The sequence below is a fragment of the Apus apus genome, chromosome 2 (genome assembly GCF_020740795.1).
Source record: "Apus apus isolate bApuApu2 chromosome 2, bApuApu2.pri.cur, whole genome shotgun sequence".
NCBI lineage: Eukaryota > Metazoa > Chordata > Aves > Apodiformes > Apodidae > Apus > Apus apus.
In genome coordinates, this window is record NC_067283.1 from 17,319,292 (window position 1) to 17,346,346 (window position 27,055).

Genomic DNA, 27,055 nt, shown 5'->3' on the forward strand with positions numbered 1-27,055 from the left:
TTTACCAGACAGTAATGTGCATGCTCTGTTTATTAGTGTGAACAAGTGAAATTTGGAACCACTTTCGTTCTCTTACACTGATTTATATTTATTCTCATTGTGGCCTTTGTGCATCAACATGTAAACATCTTCTCCAGCCCCCCACAATTAACAGCCTCCACTAAAACAACTGTACAGCACAATTTGATCTGCTCTGAATTGCATGGCTTCCCACAATAAAACACTACATTTAAACTTGTTTTTTTTTTAAAAAAATAACTCCCCCTCCCCCCCCAAAAAAAAAAGTTTTTTAAAAAAATAATTTTTGGTAGCCTGTGTTGGAAGCAAATAACTTTTGAAGTAAATTTAGGCACAGTCTGGTAAGTAGCTGCCAGAAGGAGTGGGAGGAGTTCTCTCACTTGTCCCGTGTGAGCACCATCTCCGTCAGCTGGATCAGGGCTTCGCGCTCAGGGGACGGCCGCAGTTTTCTGATCTCTCTCGTGGCTTCGTGGCAGTAGCGCTGGGCGAGGTAGGTTGTTTGCTGCACACCATCACTCTTAGGTACAAGATGTTAGATGTTAAAGGTAATGGATAACTGCTCAGCCCCCCCTCCTGCCTTTTGCCTCTTCCAGTAACCAGGGGGAAGAAGTTTTAAGGTCAGTAAGTAGCCTAAACAAGTATATTTTGAAGGGGAAAGGAAGACGATTCATTCTATGTTCATTGAATCCTACATCTCTTCCTCAAAGCTTTAAAATAATAAAACTCATCCATGCTAAGCTTAAGTATACTTACAAAACATTAATGGTATTAATAACTTAGTCTTCAGTAGGATTAGAAAGTAATGGGTTAACCCCTCTCCTCCTGCCCTAAATAGAGATGTAAAAAAAAACCTACACTGAAAAATAGGTATTATTTTTGCACAATTATTCAGTCTTTTAAGAACCAGTGTCAATTCATACTGACATGGGAGTGTGCACTGCAGTTACAAGACTGGTAATTACATGTTGCTTACACCAGTTGTTGGATACAGCTACTCTTCAGCTGAAGGAACTGAGTTCATGCATGAGCTTTTTACTCTTTATGTTGATTTTATGCTATTGGAAGGAAAAAAGAAAGAGAGTTCTTCAGTACCTGCATTTCTGCTAAAACACTGTGCCAGTAAGGCAGCTGAAGAGTCCTCACTTTGTACTGTACATAGCATGCTACTTAGCATGTATTTGAAAAGGCAATGAATGTCAGACTGACTTCAGTAGGGATGGCATTTCAGGAATGGAACATTTGATACTGGTCCTACCTGCATCACATATTTCCGAGCACGTTCAACATCTCCTGGCTTACTGAATCGTCTCATTATCATGGCATTCATTTCTGGAAACTAATCACAAAGGGAGAAGGTTTTGTACTGTTTATGAGTTGTTTTCCATGTAGCTGCCTGCCCTGCTAAGGTCAAAAAGAAAACTTAAGTACAGACTTTTCCTGCCACTGCTGTTGCTACAGGTATAGCTATAGGGTAATACCTGCAACCTGCATAGGACTGTAGCATAGCAAAGCTCAAGCATTTAAAACTTCAACTGGCTATTTTGGCAGCACACATTAGCACCTGTCTGTCATGTTACGCAGATGATCCAGTCTGCTAATATCTGCTGTGGCTACTTGCAGGTGTATCTACATTATATTTCAGGTGTGGAGTCTGGTTCAGGTATGGTATTCTTGTACCACAAATGAGGGCTAGTGTTGGCACACCTAGAAGATGCACCTCTTCCCCAACATGTACAACAGAGAACCCAAGGGGCTTGTACCTATACTGCACAGTTCAATCTGTAAAACCCTTCATGACTCTGCTTAGGCTTTTCATTGCTCTGGTATTTTATATACACAGGCTTTGCCTGAGGAAAGCTCAGGACAGATTTTTATAAGAGAAAAATGACAATTATAATGTATGCTGTTTTCAATCAATCCTGTAGAATTTGTAGTTATTACTGCTCACTTAATTCCCTGCAAATCAGGTACCTAACTGAAGTCATCTGAGAAAGTCACTGCATCACTTATCTAAACAAGCAGGCATTTTCCTCAGATGGTGCAGAAACAGAGGAACCTGGTGCTTAACAAATGCAGCTACTCTGCAGAAGAACTATATTTAAAGCAAAGAGGTATTTGTTCACCTTGTCTGAAAGGGTTATAGTCAAACCAAGATTATTTTATTGCCATCCACTTGTAATAAACAATGACCTGCTTTTCTTGCACACCTTTGGTCCTGAAACTGCAGATCTACAAACTTGTTAGGTAATAAACAAGTTGCATCCTTTATTGTTGTGACATTTCCCTATTACTCATAGGTAGTCTTCTTGAAAGATACATTTAAGTTTATTGGTGACTCATACTCAACTTTCTCTAGATTCTAGCTTTCTTCCCATGTAATGACAATTTAATTGCAATGTTCATATAATCAGTTTCCATATTATTCATATTTACAATGATAGAGGATCCATATGCTTTCAGTTTTTATATTTAAGCATTAAATAATATAAAAATCCCCAAACCTGCAATACAAAACTGTTAGTAGCACTTCTCCAGATTTAATGGGCAGTATATAAACAAGACAGGAATGCTTATAATAAAAACATTATTATAAAAAAGTTTATAATAAAAAAACCCTTAATCTTCCACCGTACTAGTTTAAGAGTAGATTTAGACTTAGCATATACTCATGTATTTCTTTAAAAGGAATTGTTCGGGGGGTTTTCTTGTTTGTTTGTTTTTTTAACTGAGTGAACTAACTAAATACTGAATAAATAGATCTAACTAAACAAAAGGCTGTCACTCAAGCTTCAGAGCACATTCAGAACTAACCTATGTTTGCTCAGAAGACAACGTGAGGATTTCCAGATGCATTAAAAGGTAGGCGAAAAGACAGCCTCTGTCTTAAGAATTGCATTTTGGACTAGCTCAGGAGTTTTTATTTTCAGATACAAGTTGCAGTACAGTTAATTAGCTGCTGAAGCTCCAAATTTTTTACCACTAATACTTTGTATCATTTAAGTCTGTAGTGCTGTTCTTCCAGATTCTTGAAAAAAACAATAAATATTCTGCAATGAAGCCTTTCAGGTAACACAGAAAACTTTGCAAGATGGTCAAGTGATCTTTCAATGTAAAAACGTACACTTCCCTGCTATCAAAGATATAAATGAGGAAAAGTGTTTAAAAGTGACCTACATAGAACAAGTAATATTTTTAAAATAAAACTGAAATTTTCTTTTCTTGTATTTCCATATGATGAACTTAATTAATTTATCTTATAAAGCTAAGTGATAGATGAAGTTGAAAGTCAGAGACAGAAAACCCAAACAAATAGTTTTCATTTAAAAAATTTGAATATTCAACACCCATAAGATAATCAATCACCTGTTCTCTGCCAAAATCAAACGTCCTTGTTTCTCTCTACAAGCAACTTTAACACACAAATAATTTCACAACTGCATTTGCTTTCTGTACCCGCGTCATACTATTCTTTAGACAATTCAGTTGCTAATGACTAACAAGATCCTGCTGCTTATCAACAAATTCTGAAATGATTCAAGAACACGTCTCCCCCAGATGAGTCTGTGGGGAGGAACTGAGAACATGAAGGAGGTTGTTCTCAGCATTCATCTGCATTCTGAAGTGGCTGATGCTCTTTGCTTTCCTGTCTTTTCTGGACATGTCCTTATAATTGCCCAAAGGATGAGGAAACAAATGTTCCACCTCCCCCCACCCCAGGCTCTTCAGAATAGAGGGGGAAGTAAATGTCATTAATTGTTTGTTGGTTTGTTTTTTTTTTTTTAAATGAATGGAGCTAAATCCAGCTGGGGCTGGTCACAAGTGGGGTTCCTCAGGGATCAGTATTGGGACCACTTCTGTTTAACATCTTTTATCAGCGATCTTGATGAAGAAATAAAAGTTTGCAGACAACAGCTGCCTGAGGGGAAGGAGGCTCTACAAAGAGACTTGGACAGACTAGATTGATGGGCCGAGGTCAATTGTACGAGCTTCAACAAAGCCAAGTGCCAGGTCCTGCACTTGAGCCACAGCAACCCCATGCAGCGCTACAGGCTTGGGGAATAGTGGCTGGAAAGTTGTCCAGAAGAAAGGGACCTGGAGGTTCTGATTGATAGGTGGCTGAATATGAGCCAGCAGGGTGCCCAGGTGGCCAAGGCCAACGGCATCCTGGCCTGTATTAGAAATAGTGCGGCCAACAGGACCAGGAAAGTGATCATCCCTCTGTACTGGGCATTGGTGAGGCCACCCCTTGAGTACTCAGTCCAGTTTTTGGCACCTCAGTACAAGAAGGACATCAAGGTACTGAAGTGTGTCCAAAGAAGGGCAACGGCTGGTGAAGGGCCTTGAGAACAAGTCTTATGAGAAGTGGCTGAGGGAACTGGGGCTGTTTAGTCTGAAGAAAAGGAGGCTGAGGGGAGAACTCATCGCTCTCTAGAATTGCCTGAAAGGAGGTTGTAAGAGGTAGGTGCTGGTCTCTTCTCACAAGACACCAGTCTCAAGAGGGAATGGCCTCAAGCTGTGCCAGGGGAGGTTTAGACTAGACATTAGGATACACAGATACTAAAATTCTTGGCCCCAGATGGATACAAAGCCCAGAACTTGGCAAAAAGCCTACCTACCTAGTCAAGCCTGGGGAGTACAAGATGTCGCAGCAAAGAACACAAGCAAGAAGCTACTTTGCAAAGGTTAAGCCTTGTGCTGCTTTTGAGATTAGGGCATAATGGTAACAAGATTTGTGTGGGAAGGTGCTTCTCAGTCTGAAGTAACGTGTGTGTACACACTAAATCTGACTGATCTTGAAGACACCGAATTTTCACACGTACCCAGGCCATGCTCATCACTCACATACTGCACTTGGTGTGTTTGAGCCAGAGCTCCATGTGCTGTGAAGAGCTGCGTGCACTTCCTGTGTGTGCACTTCCTGCTTTGGGGAAGTGGATTCCTGTTGACTTACCTGTCGACAAGCAAACAAGACCGGGCCTGTAGCTAAGCCCAGCTTGAGATCTGCTGCTGCTGGTTTCCCCAGATGATCAGCACATGATGTAAAATCCAGCACATCATCTATTAGCTGGAAAGAGATAAACATACTGATTATTTTAGGACTTTTTTCCTAAACAAGATGCAGATAGAGACTAATCATTGTTAAGACAAGATTTACAGAAAGGATTAAGACAGCCCACTCTGATTTCTAAGGCAGTGGGAAAAGTTTAGATTTTAGATTCCCTTTAGTTCAACAAAAGCACTACCTGAAAAGCTATGCCAACATTTTTTCCATACTGGTATGCAATCTCATGAACTTTGGGATCAGGGCAGCCTAGAATTGAAACCTGAAGAGGAAAAAAACAACAAGTAAATAGAAAGCTTTAGTGAGCATCCCCTTTTGGTCTCTAACCATAGGTGTGACATTGCAAGCACAGACAGCAGAGATCTGGGAAAGGGAGAAAAGCTGACTCAGGAGCACGTTCTTGCTTATCTCTGCTCACGGACGCACACAAATAGTCAAGCTGATTAGAAAACAAGGCTGAACAGCAGTGCAGTATTAAAAATACATTCAAGTCTGGAAAGAGATTAACTTTATTAAATATTTATAAGACTTAGAAATTATAATGCAAGGATAAAGAGAGAAATGTGGATGCACTGCACATGCAGGCTAGTAGATGTACCAGCAACAGGGGAATTAAATTTATTACATATATAAATCAGCCAGGAGATAATTGGAGGTCAGAGAACAGATTAATGGACATTACACACCTCATAAAAGAGCCACAAAACTGGATGTGTTGCACGCAGTATAGGAGGGTCAGCTGAGATAAGGAAGATTATTTTTAAGGGCGATGTTAACTATAAGTGAATTGCTCAGGAAGATGAGCTTGCAGACAAAAGTATCAAGGGATAATTAGTGGCAAAGAAAAGACAGTGAATGAAGAAATACACCAAGCTAGGCAGAAGTATCACTAAACTGAAATAAACAAATACAACTTTTTGAGTACAGATAAAGGAACTGACTACTTGAGAGAATTAAGTTTTGCTGAAGTAACTCCACAAAGCTAAAATATAGGAAACAAACTAAGATTTGAGAATTACTATCTTGCCTCAAAGTCAGGGCACTTATGCTTCTGCATTTATGTATTGATTATACACTTTGCAAAATGAAGTTGGTTATATTTAAATACTCATATTTATTTCAGCCTTCAATAAGGCATTTAGGAACAGGGAGCAAAAATCCATCCTGGTTTACTGCATACATTGCACATCTCCTGTGACTAACAGAAGGAGTAAAGATACATTTCACTTAATGTAAGACTAAAAATACATGCTAGGAAAACCACACAACATATAAAAATGTGCGTGTACATATATATATACACACACACATAAAAATTACTCTTTACTACTATGAAATGTAGGATCATTTTAAAAAACTGGCAAACAAAAACCAATTCCAAACTAAAAGTGAGTCCAGTAGTAGCTTTGAAGATGAACATGAAGATGGAAATAAGAAACATCATATCCTAATAAATGTGATGCAACTCACACAAGATTAGACACTATTTCATGCACCAGTGCATTTTGCAACTGAGCAGCAGAATACTTCCCAGTCATAACCTGCATTCATGGATAAGAGTTAAAATCCAGAGGAATCTGGATGCCTGAGGCATTAACAACATCTTACATTTCCCAGTTTTATGTAAAAGAGAAGGACAGTACAGCAGGAAAATAATCCTACATCATACAAAATCCTGAAGGCTATGAAAACAGAGTGAACTGCAAAGATGAGATACTTAAATAGAGATTGCTAGGAACTATCCAACTAGAACATTTTGCCCCTTTTTCCTCCTTTTGATGTGCATGCAAAACCAGAAGTGAGTTACAGAATGTAACACAAAATTAATAAACTCAAAACTAATTCTTGCATCTTTGCAAGAGAAGAGCTTCATTTCTCCTATTCAGGTTATGAATATTTCTGAAGACAAAACCCCCAAAATAATAAAAAAATAAATCCAAGGGATCAACATGCCTGTCACACCCCAAATGAGTAACTCTGACCATGACCACATAATAAACCTGCAACATGACTGGGTCTTGTCAACCAGGGAGTTCCCTCAGGAGCCAGTTTCTCAAATGGCACTTGTGGATTATTGCCCCCACCTGGTCACTCGCTGGGATGCAGGCAGGCAGCCTCGTCCCAGCCAGTCTGTCTGTCACTCAGAGTGAAGTTTCAATGAAGCCATACTGGAACAACAGCATGCATTTACAAATAACAATGCCAATATAATTATGTATGTTTAAATGATAAAGCTCACCCTTTGAAAACATCCTATAGCTCTCCTGACATGACTGGTTGATTACAAATTTAATCTTGCAAGAACTCAGACTTGTCCTCTGCTAAATCCTCATGAAAAATCCTTCCTAATACCAAGTGGAACAAATTTTCAGAAAGGTTCTTTGAATTCAGTACAGCAGTTCAATCTGCTTGGCATTATCCCAAACATTTTTTGGAATGAAAAATAGCTTCTGGTATTTTATGCTGTGTGAGAGACTATAAAACAATCTTGCCTCTTTACTGAATTTCACATCTATAAAATTTTCTACCATCAGCTTTGGGTAGATGCTCTGTTATTCACCACATAAGAATATGGCAGCTGGAGCTGAAAGCATTTGCACATCTATACCAGTGCCCTGTTGGTCAGAGTGGAAAACCTGCTGTTGGGCAGGGATATGCTTGTGTAAATAGGACAAGGGATGTTTCCTCTCACATTCCTAGATTTGTGGACACCATGGAAAGGAAAAGGCTCTAAAATCTTTCCCATTTCCGGACTTCTTCCTCCATGCTCATCCCCTGAAGCAGTCAGGATCCTGCCTTCTCATTTGTGGCTCATACACTGCTGTTTTTCCAGACAGAACCACTGTTCCTCTTTCCAGTGGAATCACAGGATAGTTTAGGTTGGAAGGGAACTCGGAAAGTGCTTTGGTCCAGTCATCGGCTCAAAGCAGAGCTTCACAGTTAGATCAGGTTGCTTAGGGCTGTGTCCAGTTGAGTTCTGAGCATCTCAAAGGATAAAGATTCCATGTCCTGTCTGGGCAAGCTGTTCCAGCATTTGACCAACCTCTTGGAGAATTTCTTCCTAATAGCTAATTACATTTTTCCATGGTCTAACTTGTCCTTTCATTGTGCATCTCTCCATCCTCTCTATTACATAGCTGGAGACAGCAAGAGGATTCTCCCTTAGCCTTTTCTGCTCCAGACTAAAACCAGCTCATCATGGTGGCCCTTCAATGCACAATGTGAATGTCTCTCTTGTATGAGGGAGCCCAGCCTTGAGGTCTCACGTGTGCTGAACAGAGGAAACCAGTCACTCCCCTTGATGTGCTGGCTATGCTGGTAGTGATGCAGCCCAGGATGTTCTGTCCTTTCCTGCTGCAGGGCAACCCGCTGACTTTTCCTCCAGGCTCTTCAAACCTTTTTGGTAACTACTCTTAGGAAGGGGGTCATAGAGACCTACCTGGGAGAGGAAGATGTCTACCCAGCAGAAGCCCCCAGCACAGCAGGCAACTATGTTGTCCCAAGTCTGCACTTTCATGCATTTGAGATTTTCTCAAGTAATTTACATTTTAATATGTAAACCAAGTAGTTGTTTATGAAAAATTGTACATTTACAAAAATGAAGGTTATCTGCCTCAGTACTTCTGATATATTTATGATAATCTTTTTCATAGCAAACATTATGAAGAAGAAATACCCCCAAAGGAGTTACTGTATTTTAAATAATAAGCAAGGAAATTTCCTGGCTGGCCATCATGTCTGATGATACTGATGTTACTACCCTACATCTGTCCTTGGACTTTGTTTAGTCTGCACACTTTGTTGGACTGGGGGGATCATTTTGCTGGTGGGGGTCAGAGCTCTTATTTTTCTAGACACTGGTTCCACACACTGGTAAGTTTTTCTGATGGAGCCCTGTGCACACATCATGAAGTAGTTAAAGCAGGAGCTCACAGGCAGATCCAGAGCTGCAGCCTCTTCCTTTTCTTCACTCCCTAAGGCAGACCTTCCATACACAGCCTTGCCTTACACAACAGGGCTGCATGCTTTCTCCTAATGGAGAAATCAAGAATGTCTAGTGCAACTTTACACTTATCTCAAAACAAACAACTTAATTCCTCTTCTGAAAGCATTTATGAAGGTTAAAAATTCATATTACAGCAGGATAAAAAGAGACAGAATGAGAACCTGCTTGGCTTATTTTTACCATCTCCAGCTTGTGTGATGACTAATAGAAATTCCACTTCAGCTTTATTGTTTCTGAATTATTGAACCAAAGTGACCTCCCATGTTTCTCTGAAAAATGCCTTTCAGTAACCAAGGCTTCAGAGACCCTCTGAGCCATCTGCCACCATTTCCTTTCGCAATTACTTTAACAGCAACTTTGGTAACATTCCCTTATGCAGAACTATTGAAGAAATAAACTGGAGGCTGGGATGGCTCTAACATCATGAACAGACTGTTCTGTCCGTAAATAAATTATTTTGCTGACTTAAAGGACTTCTGACTCAAATGCAGTAATGCTCTGGCAATGCAGGAGGCATCTAATCCAGTGACCAGACCAGCACTGAGAGACTATTATCTTGTTTAGACATTTTTCCAGGAATACTCTAATCTTCCATTTCTAAAGCATGACACCATAGAATTCTAAGATGTCACCTGAACTTGTCTGACATCTTCTTTCTAGTTAATACTTTTATCTTATTTATGCACAGAAACAAATAACTGTTTTTTTTTTCCTGCCATTAACAGGAATTTAATTACTTCTAATGACACACTAGCCTGGTTCTAACTGATGTTCTTAAAACCAACACTCTCTCTGTAGCTTTGTCCCTGACAACAAGATATGAACATGTCTGATTCCCCACCTGCATTTCCTTTCAAGCTAGAACTGATGATCGTTTGTAATTTTTGCCACAAAAACCAGAACTCCCTTCTGATTCCAACCTTTTCCTTAGTAACCAATACTATCAAAACAAACAAACCAAAACCCAAAACTAACACCCCCTCAAAAAACACTCCACATTTCAAACGCAAAAAATGCCAATTCAATAGAATTCTCCTAATCCCTGCAGAAAGAAACTGAGGGAGACATGTCTCTATACAGGTCTTTGTCATAAAGACAGACACCTCTCTTGTATTTTCTTTATAACACAAATTTTACTGCAAGTAAGATACCAACAACTCAGCAATAGAAAACTCCAGACAACCACTACAAGAAAAGCAGCCAAACAGCCCCTTCACCAGCATCACAGCCACAATCTGGAGGAAACTGCTTAAATCTTTGACTCTTGCGAATTATGAAAAGGCAAAAACTCAAAAGGCACCTTTGTAAAGAGAATCCATCTAGTGGGAAGCTGATTTTTTTCTCCATCTGTGAAGGTTCTTTTAGGAAGACTACCAAAGTGAATATAAAAATCTGTATGTTTTTATTGGGGTAGCGGCATAATGTGATGCTCCTTATTAGTCCTATTGCCCACTTGAAGACTTCAAAAGGAAAATTCTTGCCAGGGTCACAGTGCCATTAATTTGAGCAATCAAGAAGACTTAATTTCTCTCCTCCAACTAGAACGAAAGACATTTTCCCTCTGAACAAAATCTGTGTCTCTCATTCAATGTGATCATTTTGATTTAAGCAATTTTCAACTGCTGTCTATTGCACGAATGTACCAGTTCTCTGAGAACAAAGAAGGATGACAAACAATAGCACAGACTTTAGTCTAATTATCTTAGAACTCCCTCTTGCTACAGCATACACCAGCTATCCTGCCTTTAATAATAATAATTAAAAAAAAAAGAAATTAGAACTCATAGAATCATGACCTTAAAGATCATCAGGTTCCAACCTCCCTGCCATCAGCAGGGACACCTCCCACTAGACCAGGCTGCACAAAGCCTCACCCAACCTGGCCTTGAACACCTCCAGGGAGGGGGCTTCCACAACCTCCCTGGGCAACCTATTCTAGTGCCTTACTACCCTCATGGTGAAGAATTTCTTCCTAATATCTAACCTAAATCTCCCCTTTCAATTTAAAACCATTACTCCCTTTTGGGGTGACATTATTGCCCACCTTCTCCATTTTCCGCACTAAAACTAAACATGTTTTTTGAGTATCATCTTGAAACATCTTTCTGTAATGAAGTAACAGAACTGAGTGACAGACAGGGTTGGATATGGCAATTTATCATTAAAAAAACCCAACAAATAAATCAAGGATTACTGCTGTTCTTTTACAATGTAGAGTACACACAATTAGTGGTTTCCACCCAGGGTTAGGTAGCATTTAAGGCCGCACTCGGCACCGATGAGTGGGACCAGGTGTCAGAGAAGGCTGAGAATCAAATTACAGGCTCAAGAATTATCAACCAAGATTAAAAACAGTTGCAAAGCTGCAGAATTTCATAAATTAAAGGCTGCCACTGTGAACCTTATTTTGATTTAAGTAAGGATAACAATAAATCTGTGTATGAGTAGAAACTACAGAAATAGAGAAAACCAATATTGGAGGCTACAGAGCTGAACAGTGATAAAATGCACAATCTCAAACCCATTACATTTTGGGAGAATTCCAGTTAAAAGGGTTTGCTTAGGAAGGTCTCCAGAGAAAAGAGCAATAACTAGGAGTTTGGCTGTGAGGCTTTCAGGGTGGTATGTTAACATTAGAAGAGACAGACGTACATACTGCTTTACAACTGTTTGCTATAAGACTCGCGGTCTTCTTAAAGGTCTTCTCGAGGTAGTGAGCAAATCTCTCGTTCTCATTTTCCTTGGAACCCAACTGGAGGAATTCACCTAAAAAGTTGCACAAATGGCAGTTTTTATTTGTGGGTTTACTGCTTAGGCAAGCAAGTTTGAAGATAAAACCAGAAAATTATCTTACCACGCACCAGGTCTTCAATCACCTGAGTTAGAACAGAGATGATAGTGGTATTTCCAATTCGTGCTAAAGCTACAGAAGCAGCTGAGAGGATGAAGTCACCAGCTAGAACAGCCTAGGAATTAAAAAAAATATTGATTTTTTAGGTCTTTTCCTGTAAGTGTTAGTACAGAGAATACAATTTCCTTTGGCAGATGTACTCACATCAGATCATCTTCCTCCATATAGCATACATATCTCATTATAACAGAGACACGACAGAACCATTCTTCACAGAATCATAGAATGCATTCGGTTGGAAGGGACCTATAAAGGTCATCTAGTCCAACCCCCTCAACAATAAGCAGGGACATTTTTTAAGCCCTGTCTTACAGTGCTGTTTATATTTTTCTATATAAGCACTGTCCCTGTAGGCAGTATCTGAATATGTGTTTGCCTGTGAAGTTTTTTTTAAACATTCCTTCTCCGATTGACCATTCTGTTGTGACTGTTACGTTATGTTACCTCTGACCTGCTGCAAGTACTGATGTGCCAGCAGTGTACTTCTTCCCTTGCATTTTCTGACTAAGACCTTCCTTTTCATGCTCCATGAAGAAACACCTCTCAAAAAATCCAAACCATTTTCATGCGGGCTGAAAAACCTTTTTGTGTTCACTACTGATTCAGAGTAAGATACAGTGACCTGGATGAGGTGCACATTCAAAGTTTTCCAATAGCATGGCACAGAATGGGATAGGGAATGTAAACTCAGTAAGGATCACACAACAATCAAATATTATCTAATACTTCCAACAGTTTAGAAAAGGAACACACGTGTGTCATTACTGCCTAGGGACAGTAATGTGACAAAAACCCTAAGTATTTGTGCTCTGCTGAAACTCAGTGGTAAATCTTCCACGTAATAGCAAACTCACCTTCCTCTCTCCCCAGATTTGATTGACTGTCATTTTTCCTCTGCGAGAATTTGCATCATCAATGACATCATCATGAACCAGGCTAGCTGTGTGGATCATCTCAGCAATTATGGCCACAGAGCGCTGGCTTGCTTGCACCTCCCTAAAATAAAAAACAAGAACTGTCAAATAATTAAATCAATTACATGTGCTGCCATAAACTATAAAAAATCTCTACCAAAACCAAACAAACAATGTTTCTCTGAAAACAGCTGTTGCAGCTTTTCCACGGTCTGAATCCCAGCTTTCAAACCTGGAATTAGGAAGACAAGAGAGAGCAAGATCATGTTAGTACAGTAAGTGCAACAGGACGTTTCCATCCTTATTAGGCCTGTTTCTGCCTTGCTGCATTCACAGTACTGCAAAACTCCTCAGTTATTGACACTAATCCTTCCACAGCCAGGCTGCAAATAGCACAGCATCAAGGATAATTGGTTCCAAGGAGATGGAAATCTGGAAAACAGCTGAGGAAAGAATAGAAAGTAGCTTTGTAGATGAGCTGTACACTTTCCTTATCTCTATGTTGCTCTGCCTAAAAGCTGCAGCATCACAAACTCTCCAAAACTGGCAAACTCTACTAACCAGCAAGCTGAAGAGATTAGCAGGCACAGAAACCTGTATTACACATTTGAAAGACGAAACTCATGGATCATATCCTTTATGTTATCTGATTACCTTAAGACCGCAGAGGTTCTTCAAAAGCCTGAAGAATTTACTGGATTTATACTGCAATTATTTAAGGTCTGTTAACACTAACTACCACTTACAGAAATACAGACTTGGGAAGATCTAACAATCTCAGTAGGTCACATCTACTTTATTTTTTTAAACTACATGGAAAGAAGGTAATAGAAGAAACATAAGAGCAATTATCTATGGAACAAGGTTGTCAAAATGAACATAAAAGAGGCAATTTAGTTCACACAGAGAACCATCTATCCTAATATCCAACTATAACTGCCCTGTCCTAGTATCTTTTTCTATCCATTTTCACCATGGGTAGCATGCAGGATCCCAGAAATGGCTAACCCTGGCAGCCTTGCCTTAGAGCTATAAAAAGCCCACCTGGATGTGAAAAAACCATATTAACCCCACAAAACAGAAAAACCCAAAACAATCATTAAAAAAGAAAACAAAAAAAACCCAAACAAACAAAAAGGAAAAGAAAAAAAAAACAGAAACCAAAACAAGAAGAGAGAAGAATACTTCTGATACAGATACCTTACTTTGGTCTACAAAGCAAATCACAGTTTTCCAGCAGAATATAAAAAGAACTGAGAAGAACAGAAAATCTTAATTTCAGCTCAGCTGAAAGGAATTTAAAACCTTCTTGAATTGCCTACATCTATTAAAATCTTGTGATTAACCACAAAATGAAAGAACATCTTGCAGTCTGCTGACATAACACTGTGTTCTGACACCTACCTCTGCAGAACTCTGCATTGCTGTCAGTGGGAGTTCTACATCCTGAACAATAGCAGGATGTGTGGCTCATAGGCTGAATGAGAATATGGCTTTAAAGCAACAGAAAATAAGAGCTGGAAGCCTTCACAGTTGTTTGAAGGTAAGTTTTACTGAGGAGTAGTTATTTAGTCAAATGCTAGTTCAGTGTAAGTAGTTTTCCAAAATAAACTGTTGTTACCAAGTAGGAGAACTTACCTTCAAAAACCCGTAAAGGTCTCCAGGCTCTTTCATGCACTGGTCTCCTTTTGGGGACTCCCTTTTTCATTAATTATGTCAGCAGACTGGACTTCCTGCTGGGAAGTAGCAGTAAATGGCAACACTCACCGACAAACCAAAATCTTTCAGTATTATGAACACAGCACAGGGACAGACATTTCAAAAGCAGGTTTGAAAAGTTCTGCATTATAGTGCATTTCATCTCTGACAATGACTAAAAATGGCATAGGAATGCTCATGGTGCATATGTCTGGTTCCCAGAATGTTGCAACAAATGTGATAATTTAACTTCAAGGGGTTTGGTTTTTTTTTTCAAACTACTATTTCTTCAAGGTCTCAAGCAAGGTTCTTTCCATCCCTGGCAAAAAAAATTTGCAACAGTTTCCTACAAACACCTTATGACAGTAATTCTCTATCAGAGCATGCCTATTTTAGGGAAAACACACAAAAACCAGGATCCTTCTCATTCCCTGCATTTTTCATTCTGCTTCGCCTGAAAAACAAAAGCAAAGAGTAGCAGTAATTCAAGTCAATAGATACCTGGGTCCCCACAAATCCAGTAAGTGGAAAGATGCCATTTTTAAGTCATTCTCAAAGTAAAGGCACCCCAAGATTACATACATTTACACAATTTTTTTATACAACTGGAAGTTTATCATTTTGCACATGCATTATATTAAATTTTAGCTCCTTGATCATCTTCTATTTTTCAGGACAATCCCCTACTTGATCCTGTGTCAAGATTTTATCACATACAGTACCCTAAGGTATTTTCCACTACAGAACTTGTTTTATGTCCCCTGAACAAATCCAAGGCAGATCTAGCAGGTTAAAAAAACAACACACTGTCCCTCCAAATACGTCTCTTAAAAAGATAAAAAAATTTTAAAAAGAGAGGCTGGGAAACTCAAAACAACACAAACTTTGCAACCAAGAGTTTTGCAACCTGTTTGTCTGAAAGTAAATATTGCCAGTTTAAAAGACAGGAAACGTGCAAAAGAACTTGCAAAATCTCGGTGTTGTCACCACACTCCTCAAAGTACTTTTCTGTTGTTAAGTCCATGTGGCTGGAAGAAACCAACATTTCAGTAACAGCCTGTGACACAGAAGGGCACTGCAAACTCGGGGAAGACAGAATGGAGGTTAGGAGGAGTGAAAAAAGAGACAACTAAGGTTGCTGGCAGGTCCTCATATCTTCAGGAAATATAATGACCTAGCTAAACTTGATAGAGTAACATTTCTCACACTATTCTGATGGATTTAATTCCCTTTTTCCCCCTAAATCTTCTGTGGTCATTATTTTCTCTATTGGGATGTCTGTGTACTTCTTTGGCCTTCTCTTATTTGTTTGTCTCTCTTTTTGGTCACAAAAGTAGGAATAAAAAACTCAATTTGCAAACCCCTCTGGAAAACACACTCTAAACAGAAACATGATGTCCAGTCAGGCTAAGTGATAATTCTGTGAAGTTCTGTACACAGGTACCTGAAGAAATGCCTGAGGACGTGTGAAATAGAGGGTTTGAATGACTTCAGGTTAAACTCTTCACAACAATTCTCACTCTAGCATAAAGTTAAGTTGCTATCAAAAAGGACCTAGGGACTCATGGTTGGACTTCTGACACTCAGACCTTCCAGAAGAAAAAAACAACATACCAGCACAGAACAACCTGAATGCTTCAAACACAGCTCAGATTCTTTATACAACTGTAATTCATATTATGACTGCAATAAAGTGACCTCACTCTAGAAAGTCAGTTAACCTGCTGAGAGCATTTTAAATCCCCAGCCTTCCTCAAATCTTACATAAATGATCCTGTTACCTAACCTGTAAGCAGAGCTACCTGCGTGGTCCCCACTATTCTCTTGAGAAGTCTCAGCTCTCTAGTGGGGCTCTTTGAAGACAAGAGATCTCCATGGACTGCCTTGTAAGATCAGGCCCTGTAACCTTACAAAATTGTGTCCTGATATTTTAACTGTCAAACACAGAAGAGTATTATCTTTTCTACTAGTATTGCACAAAAAAAGAAAAAAAAAAAAAAAAAAGAAAGAACAGGCAAAAGTATGCTGGGTCCAGCAAGTTATATGATGTTGAGAATAGCAGCAAGATGAAGCAGAAACTCAACATTAGTAACATAAATCCCAGAGGCAGAATAACAAAAATGCTAGGGATGAAGAGCACAGGATATTGGCTCACTCCACAAGTCTATAGATGTTGTGGCCAGTATCTTTGATGATATGTGTGGGAACCAAAGCTTCAACAAAGAAAAATAAGTCTGGGAGAATTATTATTAACCAGCAAAAAGAGTGATAAAATGCTTTAAGGAAAATGACAATTTGAAAGAGGAAAAACATCTTAAAAATATCAGGAGGAGCAGAATGGAAAGCAAGTATTTTTTTCTCCTTCAGGTCTATAGCAGAGTAGCAGAGTTACAAATATGCAGTGTTTCCTTCTCTACATATACAATTTTCCTTCCAAACTGTAAAAAGTTGGAAGAAGAGTTTGTCACCGGGAAGCAATTCTGCTTTAAGAAGCAACAACAATGGAACTAGTATCAGAGAGAACTGGAAGTATATGTATATACAAAGCAAGTGTAACACAGCCTGCTTCAAGAAATTTAAAAGCAAAAGAAAAGAAAATGCCCATAAAACCTCATCAGCTCACAGTAAGTGGGCATCCACAATATGAAAGTATATTCTTTTGGCATGGCCTAGCCAACCCTCAAAAGATGCTGGTCATCATGCATGAACCAAAAAGCAGTACCCTGAGGACCTGTATAAACATATGTGAATTATAGTTACAACCACAGGCTTAGAGAACAGTAGCACAAGGAAAAGAAAAGGAAGGCAAATACTCTGGGATTTAATTCTCTTTCTTTGCTGAAACATTTCTGTTCTGCCTATTCAGAATTTCATTCTAAAAACAACATGACAGAGAGTGATTCAGTCTGTCCTTATACATGGAACATTCAGATTAATGAGAAAGCTTTTAAGCATCAAACCTACTTTGGAGGTGGCCAAGAAAAACTGCAACAGATGTACCAACACTGCCAAATGGCATGGGCATCTATAAATCAGAGTGCTTATGTTGAGGGGTGGCTACTGGGAAGCAAACACCTGCCTCAGGCATGTGTGGCACTTGAATTCTGAGATCACACTATCACTGGCATAGGGCAGGTCTCAAAACTGGTCCTGACAGTTTCAAGACAGCATAGCACATGGACAAGAACGTGTCCATGAGTATACACATATGTCAAAAGACAGCAAATATGCTTTGAGCACATAAAGGCAAAACAAGTTATTTCAACTACTGCTTCTTGTCTTTGATTCACTTCAATTCACCTCCTACACTATAAGACCTCAATTCTAGCTTTCTTGGTTTTGTATGTAGACCATTTAATTTCCTTCATAAGCTTCTCACGCAACACACTAGAATGAGATTAAACTATTTTTTCCATCACTTTGACTAGAAAGATGTTTCAAGAAGTCACTGCCCCAGTTGTCACATCTCCTTTTAAGTTTCCACTGTCTTAGCGACATCATCCTTTGACTTAAATAGCTCTTTCACCCCTGTTGCTCATAGATTTGTAGACCACAGGTCCTTCATTCACCCTGATTATCTTTGCAGTCCATCCCTGAAGCATTTTTTATTTTTTTTTTAACATGAGGTTCAGACAATGCTGATGATTTCACAAAGTGTGACATACAAGGTATCAGCACTCCTGCAGCTGAACTGGATATGCTATGGTTGATGCATGCTAGGACTACCCTAAGGTATTTTACACAGGAGATGGGTGCAAACCACACTGGGTTATACCCTAATGGGACAATCGTGAGCCCCCAGACTCAAGCAGAAATGCTTGGTTTATTGTGCTTCCTTCCACCAAGGATGTTGTCAGAAAGTGCCACCATCACGCTGCTTTTTTTCCTGTCAAAATCACTCCTGAAAATACTAAGCCAATCAGTGCTGTGACAAAGGACATCCTTGAGGAATTTTACAAACAATATTTTTCTTTTTGCTACCTCTAGGACAACGACAAGGAGCAGTATTGAACAGACAACAGAATCAAGCCTAGAGTGCAGTTCATTAATCCTGGACACAGTTTTCCTAAAAAAAGAGGAACTGGCACACACAAGACAGAATGCTGCCAACTAGGTTTTTCTTTCTCCTCCAGAATTATGGTAGGAATGTGCAGAGCAATCAGCCCAAGTAAGGAGTGACAGAGAGTACAGGGCAAGCTTGATGTTGCTCAGTTAAAACTGTCTTCAAAAGACAAGTACTTGATAAACATGAAGACTACACCAACTCTGAACTTAGAATCTTAACATTAAAGTTTAGAAACTTGCTCCTAGTGGAAGATAAAAAATAATCTCCAACTGATTTGAATGTCTCACTGCTTTGAATAGAACCATACCAGCTGCTTAATGGCTTTTCTACATAATTACAAAAAAAGCTACGAAAGTCTCTTCAGGCAGCAAAGTTCTTACCTGTGACAAGAGCTCAATAGCTACAGGAACGGTTACAAATGAAAAATATTTTAAATTAAATTCATGTAGATTCAAGCAGTACGACAGCTTCTAATAAAGCATTTAAATTGTAACTAAATGTAAAATTGACTAAAAGCCTTACAAGTATCAGATTTTAACAACATTACTTATCCATCACCAGTTACAACTGCAGTATAGTCCACAATTTTACACATGGAAGTATGTAATAAACATGACAGCTCCTTTTGCATTGCTAACTATAAAATCCCAGCTTCACGATGGAACTCAGACAGGTTTTACTGAGGAGCATTTTATCTTCATAAAGTTACTAGATGTGGTTTTTTTTGAAGATAAGAATTATAAACTTCAAGTACAATACATGTCCATATACCCAAAAATGACAGACCCACCTGGAATTACTATGGTGAATGTTGCAAGCCCTTGCCATTAGCACCACAATCATTGGTCGAAAGGCCTTTCCTTTCCCATCAAAGTAATAATCACACATTTCCTTCAGTTCTGCAGTAGACACAAGTAATTCCTATAAAAAGGAAAAGAGCATTTAAGCATAAAAGTCACAAAGCTGATCTGTTCAGTGTAAGCAACACAGTATGCTGTTCATAAAAATGAAGAATATTCTTTCAGTAACTATCCTCCAAAGCAATGGTTGCTACAGAAATCAGAATAATCACAACATCCCCAAATAGTCACCAAAATCCCTCACCTTTTTAATATCTTCATAGAGATTCTTCAAGTCTTTTCTACCAAGTTGAAAAGGGTCTTGGTATTTTTCATCACTAACTGTCTTACTGCAGCTGCACAAGCGGGATGTGCTTGTATGATGAAACCTGGTGACAGTGTTTTCCAAAAGAGTAACACTGTTAAAAGCAAACTTTCCCTGATTCACCAAACAGAAACATTCCAAAGCATTTCCTCCGCAACCCCCCACTTCTTCTTCCCCTCCCCAAAAATGTAACCAAATGCCTAAAATATAAACAGAAGGCATCAAAATTCCAGAGGAGGGCCATAAAGATGATCAGAGGGCTGGAGCACTTCTCCTATGAAGGCAGGCTGGGAGAGTTGGGGCTGTTCAGCCTGGAGAAGAGAAGGCTCTGAGGAGACCTCACAGCAGCCTTTCAGTGCCTGAAGGGGCTACAGGAAGGCTGGGGAGGGGCTTTTTACAAGGGCATGTAGTGATGGAATGAGGGATAATGGATTTAGACTGAAAGAAGGTAGATTTAGGCTAGATACTAGGAAGGAATTCTTCACTATGAAGGTGGTGAGACACTGGAACAGATTGCCCAGGGAAGTTGTGTCTGCCCCCTCCAGGAAGTGTTCAAGGCCAGGTTGGATGGGGCCCTGAGCAACCTGATCTAGTGGGAGGTGTCCCTGTCCATGGCAGGGAGGTTGGAATTAGATGATCTTTAAGGTCCCTTCCAATTCAAACCATTCTATGATTCTATGAAACACCCTTTTCAGCCAGCGAGGACAGCACAGCTACGTATTGATGACTGGGGACTTTCAGGAATGGGCAAAGTGCAGCATTTGCCAAACAGTAACACAGACTCCTAACAGATTACAGAAGATCTCAGAGACACATAAAACTCCACTGCTCTCAATGTATTCCTTTGGAGTGCACTATTGATAGCATTGTGTACACTTGGAGATGAAGCTTTCAGCCTCCAGTAACGCCCTTCTGCTACTTTCTTCCCTCTCTTGTATAGTTCTGGAAAAATATACTCAAATTGGATTTTAAGTGTCTCCCTCTCGCACCCAGCTACATTATAGATTATAAATTAAACCAACACTTCCTGATAGCATGATGATGCTACGAAAGTTCATCAGTAAAGGCTGAAAGCTCCATCTGGATGCATTAAGATGCATTTGGCTCAGGTCCGAATTCTTTTATGTTCCCTGGAATTGAAGCTTATGCCTCTTATTATGTTTCCTTTTTCAAAGTAAACTATATGGGTTTTCTTGGGGCATTCTTGCTTTGCCTGTTGCCGTCTAGGATGGAGGACTTGCGTTCAGCCCCAGCACCACAGCAGCAGTCCACACAAAATTAGCCAACTATGGACTAGAGTGAATAACCTTATAAGTTTACAGCTCACAGGTGTAAATACCCAGTTCACCCAGTAACCACGTCCTTGCCCATTACACAATCGTATGAATCTCCAACTTACCGCCAGAATATACTACATATTTTTGGAAATAACAAAGTTGAACTTCTTTGGGTAAAATAACACATCTGCACAAAGAAAAATCAGGGTTAATTTAGCAGAACTTTAAAATGACAGAAAACATTTGCTTACAAAAAGAAGTGTCTGCTCATCAGCACTGCTTTACTTCTCCATTTTAACAACCCAGCAGCAACAGGAGTCTCATAATCTCCTCCCACAGCAAGTGAGACATAACAGCCTCTATGTACATTAGCTTCTCCCTTGAACTGGCTCTCCCTTCAGGTGTGTTGGACTTTCCTCCCTCACAGGACCAACTTGAAAGGCATCATCAGTTAACTTCCCACTGCTGCTCAAATTAAACTTTGCCTTTGCACTCCTGGAAGGTGCAATTATTCAAATGTTCTGTCTTGCAGATGAACATGGACTGCACCAGTCAAGGCACAGAGAAACAGACAAGAGCGGTTTCTGTAAACTACTACACTAATAGAAGAACATGTCCTTGCTTTCCCCTGAACCAACTTTAATTCAGCTTTCTTACAATTTACGCCTGCACATCTTCCCTGCTAGATGTCAAAAACCTAACCTCCAAACCTAGCCATCTCTCTCCTATGACCTCTCCCCCCACACACGAAGCCCAGGAGCCTGGAGCACAGTCCAAAGTACAAGATCCCAGCAGGCTGAGACAGGAAATGCACTTTTCACTCTGCTCCTGGCAACACTGCCAAGAACTGCCCAGCCCTACCCCGGAGTGCACACTGCCTCAGGGGCCCAGCTAGGCCGACCTAGCCCAAAATCACTGCAATTCACACCTTCACCAAACTCCTCTCCGAAAGCCCGCGCAGAAGTGCCCAATGAGACCCAGAGTGGAGAAGAGGAAGAGCTCCTCTGATTTGCTCCTCAGGCCTCAGTGTCTCCTGGCACACAGCTAGAAGTCTCGCTGTCCTTGGACACAGAGAGAGAGAGAGAAGAGCACTGCGATAGCTCCAGGATACCCTTCCATCTTTCTTGTGCATAGGATGAAAATAGGCGAGGAGAGGAAGGGGAGGAACCCTAACTTACCACAGGTGTGCTCACTGCTGCCTGACATCAGTGTCCAGCCCTTTGGCCGGGACCTCCATAAACTCCCCGCTCAGCGGGGCCGCAGACAGACCCCCCCCTTCACGCTGCTGCTCAGCACTCCCAGCCTGGGTCACTGGTGATGCCGGGCACATCACAGCCACCACAGGAACCCAGCCTGCCCTGAAAACCCTTAAGCCAGTATTTAACCTTGTCCCGAGCGCGCTCCTGCCCCCTGCAAGCCCCCCGGCCCGGGCAGGACCGCCCGCCCCACCACCCCGCAACCCCCTTCCAGCACTGGCGCCCCCAGGGCAGGGAAAGGCCGAAGGGGCGGCCCGGCCCGGCCCGGCTGCCCCCCGCGCTGCCCCCCGGCCCCCATTCATTCCCGGTGACCTCCAGGCGCCCGCCCCGCACTCACCGCGGCGCGGGGGCCGGGCCCGGGCGGGCGGAGGCGCGGCAGGGAGGCGGGCGGCGGCGCCCGGCGGGAGGAGGCCCCGCACCGCCACCACCAGCGCAAGGCCATGCTGTCCCCAGCGCCGCCGCCTCCTGCCGCCGCCGCGACCCGGAGGCGGAAGCCCGGCGGCCTCGGGCAGCGGCCGGGAGGACATCCGGGCCGAGGCGGGGCGGCCGCTTCCTCCGCTCGTCCCCCGCGGCTGTGTCGGGAGAGCGGGGCTGGCTCTGCGGAGCGGCGCTGCCCGCCCGGCGAGATGTGGTGGCTGCCCTGGCTGGCGGCCTGGGCCTGCGGGGCGCGGGCCGGGCGGGCGGGCCCGCTCTGCGCCTCCCGCGGGCTCTGCCGGGCCCCGCCGGGCCGCAACGCCTCGGCCCCGCAGCGCGGGCAGTGCGGGCGGCAGCGCGGGGCCGAGCTCTGCGCCTGGGCCCTCTCCTCCGGCAGCCTGCCAGGTACCCCGGGCTGGGGCGGCGGCCGGGGCCGGGGCCGAGTGAGAAGCACGGACACAAGGACTCCCTTTAAACCTCGATCGGCCACAAGGAGCCCTTTGGGGGTTTCTAGTGGTTTGGGTTCGTTTTTGGGGTTTTGAGATAAGCGATTTATTGTAACGGAGAGACGTGCGAGTCCCAGTTACGTGTCGGTGCAAAATTGATAACGTGACACCTGATTTAAAGCACACGAAGTGGCATAGCCCTCGGGCATACGGGATTGCCTGTAATAACGATTTATATCCTAACGTTGCAGAAATCATGTGTTCAGCTTGTGAGAAACGTCTGTCGTGCCAATGAACAGGCCCACACAGGTCCTTCAGCCAAGCACAGTTTATTTACATTCTTGCAAGAATGGGTGACCTAAGCAAGCAGGCACACCCACAGCAAGGTGAATAAGGGTTTATATTCCCTATTCCCGACGCAGAGTTCCCTCCCCTGTTTCCCACTGGTGGGTACTCCAGGGCTTACAGCCTCTCCGACGCCTCAAATTATCCTGTAAGTTTCCTGCCCCTGTTTACACATTCCATTCTAGCAGTTTACTTTTTACCTTTTAAGGTAAAATTTTGACCTTTCTTGCCCCCTTGGCTGTCTTCCCAATTAACAAAATGATCTGTACCTACTGGTGCCTCCTGCTCCTAGGAGCAAGATAGATGTGGCTTTGTTCGGCCTTATCTTGGGCCATAAATCCTTCTCCATGTTCAGATCACCCAGATGGAGCCCAATTAAGTCCCTCAGTTTCTTGGGCCGTAAACCACTCTTGGTGTAATTGGAATGTGCAGATATCTCACTTATCTCAAGCAAATTATATATTCCAAACACTAGAGTATATATGTATATATATATATATATGAACCAAACTCGACACTGTGTTTCTAACACTAGAAGGCAAAATCAACACTAGATTTCATTTCTAACAAGCTGATGCAATTAGGTGTGACCATTATGAATAATAATCAATGATAAATCATGTGGCTGCTGGCTATGACAGGATTTGTCACCAGAGGAACTGGGAAACATGATTAGCAGCAAGGCTCTAGAGATGCTAACTTAGAATTTTTACAAAACTGTTACTGTGCAGTACTGGGATTTCATAGTTAACATGGAGTGACAAGGTTGTTGCAAGCAAGAATCTGCAAGGATGTTAAAACACACAGTATCAATCCAGTGTTTTGAAACAATATTCATCCTCTGTTACCGTGGGTCAGTGTGTGGAGTAGCTCTGAAGGAAGAGTGAAGCAGGTCTTTGAATATCTGGGTCATACTACAGGAGGAAATGCATCTCTTGGCCCTTCAGTTCACTGCTCACATTGCTCGGAGCAGACTGCAAGCTGGTTCCCTGGGTTACTTGGTGACCATCACTGTGTACAGACTGTTTACCACAGTGACTGGTGCACTCTGACTTCAGCTGTTGTCATTCAGCTCTGGGGGAGGTGGAACTTTTCTGTCTCATGAAAATACAGGGTTGCATGTTGTCGAGTGCAACTTAAAACTGCCCTGGGACTGTTCTAATCACAGTTAATTGAAGCTTACACTTACATACGTTTTAGATTTAAAACTGGCATCCTCTACCATTCTCTAGCTGCAGAATTCAACCCCTCTTCCAAAATCTCAAACAGAATAATGTCCTACATTTATCTGTACTTGCTTTTCCTGCAGATTTACCAGTGTGGTAAAGAGGGAGGTTTTGATTGTTTCTGAAGTATTTTTATTGGATTTAAGAGAGAAGGTATTAAAGATAGTTAACAGTTTATTTTGGAAAACATTTATTATGTATTTCTTTTTAATAGATCCCTTTCCAGTCGATGTGATCCAGGAAAATTATGTCCGTATTGTGAGAAACTGCATTTTTTCAGTTGTCTACCCTACACCTTTTAAATCTAGAGTTCGTCTTGTAGCTGTTTCTAAGGTTGGCTGTTTTTTTTTTGTTACTGTCTAATTAGTAGAGATTGCTAGTGCATGCACTTAGGTATATTTTAATATTCATTTGTTATTTGTTGTGGAAGCATCCTATCAATATACGCTTTAAACAAACAGAAGATGTAAAACATATTGTTAGAAGACTTTTAATAACAAAACCAGTAGAGAAAACACATTCATTACCACTGAAAATTTGATCATATTCAAGCATCATCTGTGGTTTTTTTTTCTCTCCAGGAAGTTCTTGAAAATATTTTGGATCTTGATATATCTGTCAAAGAAACACCTGATTTTCTTCAGTTTGCCAGTGGTGGGAAAGTGATTCTTGGGTCTGTTCCATTGGCCCATAGATATGGGGGTCATCAGGTAACTATGACACTCATTCTTCCAGGTGGAATTGTTTAGGTCTTTTAATGTGAATTATTCCTTGGTAATTAAGTATGTGAATATATACCTGTAAGTATAGGAAAGCTTATTAACCCTTTGATTGTTGATTTATTCTTCATAAGGGACTGCAGATAGAAGAGAATGATAATATTCTTTCATAGTACCATGTCTGCTTTTTCTGCTTCTGTTTATGCCACACACAAATTATCTTTTTAACTTCCATTAGCTGCAGAGTCTGCTTAGCACCCCTGCAGCCTGACAAGCTCTGATTCGTGATAGGTATTATCAGCTCAGAGGAGTGGAGAGGGACAAAGCCTCACTGAATTCAGCAATACCATGGTTACTAAGGGTTAAATTTCATGGAAATGAGTACGATTATTCATGGTGAAGAACAGTAAATTTTTATTTGTAATTACCAATTAAAAAAATAAATTACAAGCTGTGTCAGTTTAAAGGCTCATTTAAACAAAAGAGACTGTGCTGTAGCTGTACATCATAGCTGGAAGGTAGAGAAGAAAAAATGGGGATTACTGGCATAATTTTTTTCTGCGGTTTTCCGATTCATGTTGGTGTGAGTGTGGAAATACAGCTTTAGGGATCAATATCTTAATGACTACCTGAGCAAATTTGTCATTGTATTTAGTAGATCACAGAAAACCTACAAGTAATTTATTCTGTTTAAAATATAACTGCTATAAATTATAGAAGAAAATAACATGATTTTCATTTTTGTCAGTTTGGGAGCTGGGCAGGTCAGCTGGGTGATGGAAGAGTCCACTTGATTGGAGTATATACAAACAGGTGTGACTTTTTTAAGTGGCTGATCTAACTCTCTATCCTGTTCAGCTGATTCATGCATTGCCCAAGGTGTACTATTAGAAATGCCGATGTATTTTTGCAGGCATGGTGAGAGGTGGGAACTACAACTAAAGGGGTCGGGAAAGACCCCATACTCCAGGTAAGTTGCAATTACTCTGTGTACACTAAAAATGGATGTTTTCTTTTTTGAAATTTACTTGTATTTTATGACCCATTCCTTATTTCTCTGCTCTTCATAGGAATGGTGATGGCAGAGCTGTGCTTCGCTCTTCTGTGCGAGAATTTCTATGTAGTGAGGCTATGCACTATCTTGGAATTCCTACAAGCAGAGCTGCTAGGTATTTTTCTTTTATTTTCCTCAGCATCCATTTTTACAGGTAATTTTGTGATTTGAGTTTCACTGAGCATCAATAAAACAGAACAGCTAGTTTCCAAGAGGACAGATCTCTCTTTTCATATGTATGCAATCAGACCAAAATATGTCCCTCCAGTTTCATAAATTTATGGTTAAAACTTTTCAGTAATAATGAGTTCCAGCAATTGATCAATTTGGTTTTGTCTTTTGCGTGCTTTGCAGTGCTGCTTTGTTTAAATACCATATTGTGTTCTGTCTGTGTTTTGTGGTGAACAGCTGTTTTTCAGTTGTAAGACTGTCTTTACTGAATTGCCTTAATTTGAAGCCTGGTTCATTTTGTGAAGAAA

The 27,055-nt window shown here is 41.0% G+C and overlaps 2 protein-coding genes across 4 annotated transcripts in view; one reads left to right on the forward strand and one right to left on the reverse strand.

The window, feature by feature from the left end:
- PDSS1 (decaprenyl diphosphate synthase subunit 1) lies at positions 1-22,853 on the reverse strand. Of its 3 annotated transcripts, XM_051611808.1 has the most exons (10): positions 22,710-22,853; positions 21,239-21,303; positions 19,780-19,903; positions 19,466-19,596; positions 12,852-12,993; positions 11,941-12,052; positions 11,743-11,852; positions 5,262-5,342; positions 4,970-5,083; positions 442-1,354 (listed from the first exon to the last, which is right to left on the reverse strand). In XM_051611808.1, the coding sequence occupies exons 1-10, from the start codon at positions 22,812-22,814 to the stop codon at positions 1,226-1,228; spliced, it is 1,113 nt and encodes a 370-aa protein (XP_051467768.1). In that variant the 5' UTR covers positions 22,815-22,853; the 3' UTR covers positions 442-1,225. The 3 variants fall into 3 exon arrangements, 2 of the variants coding, with proteins under 2 accessions (XP_051467769.1, XP_051467768.1); XM_051611809.1 differs by lacking the exons at positions 19,780-19,903; positions 21,239-21,303; positions 22,710-22,853 and adding an exon at positions 14,550-14,644 and having other exon boundaries at positions 1-535; positions 1,274-1,354; positions 19,466-19,552; XR_007888722.1 differs by lacking the exon at positions 442-1,354 and having other exon boundaries at positions 4,996-5,083; positions 11,739-11,852.
- The window catches only part of LOC127381457 (protein adenylyltransferase SelO-like), a 26,393-nt gene continuing 22,150 nt past the window's right edge, over positions 22,813-27,055 (forward strand). The window contains exons 1-6 of the mRNA XM_051611794.1: positions 22,813-23,191; positions 25,018-25,136; positions 25,385-25,513; positions 26,271-26,335; positions 26,436-26,492; positions 26,593-26,691. Coding sequence (XP_051467754.1) covers positions 22,813-23,191; positions 25,018-25,136; positions 25,385-25,513; positions 26,271-26,335; positions 26,436-26,492; positions 26,593-26,691 — 848 coding nt within the window. The remainder of the gene's footprint in view (positions 23,192-25,017; positions 25,137-25,384; positions 25,514-26,270; positions 26,336-26,435; positions 26,493-26,592; positions 26,692-27,055) is intronic.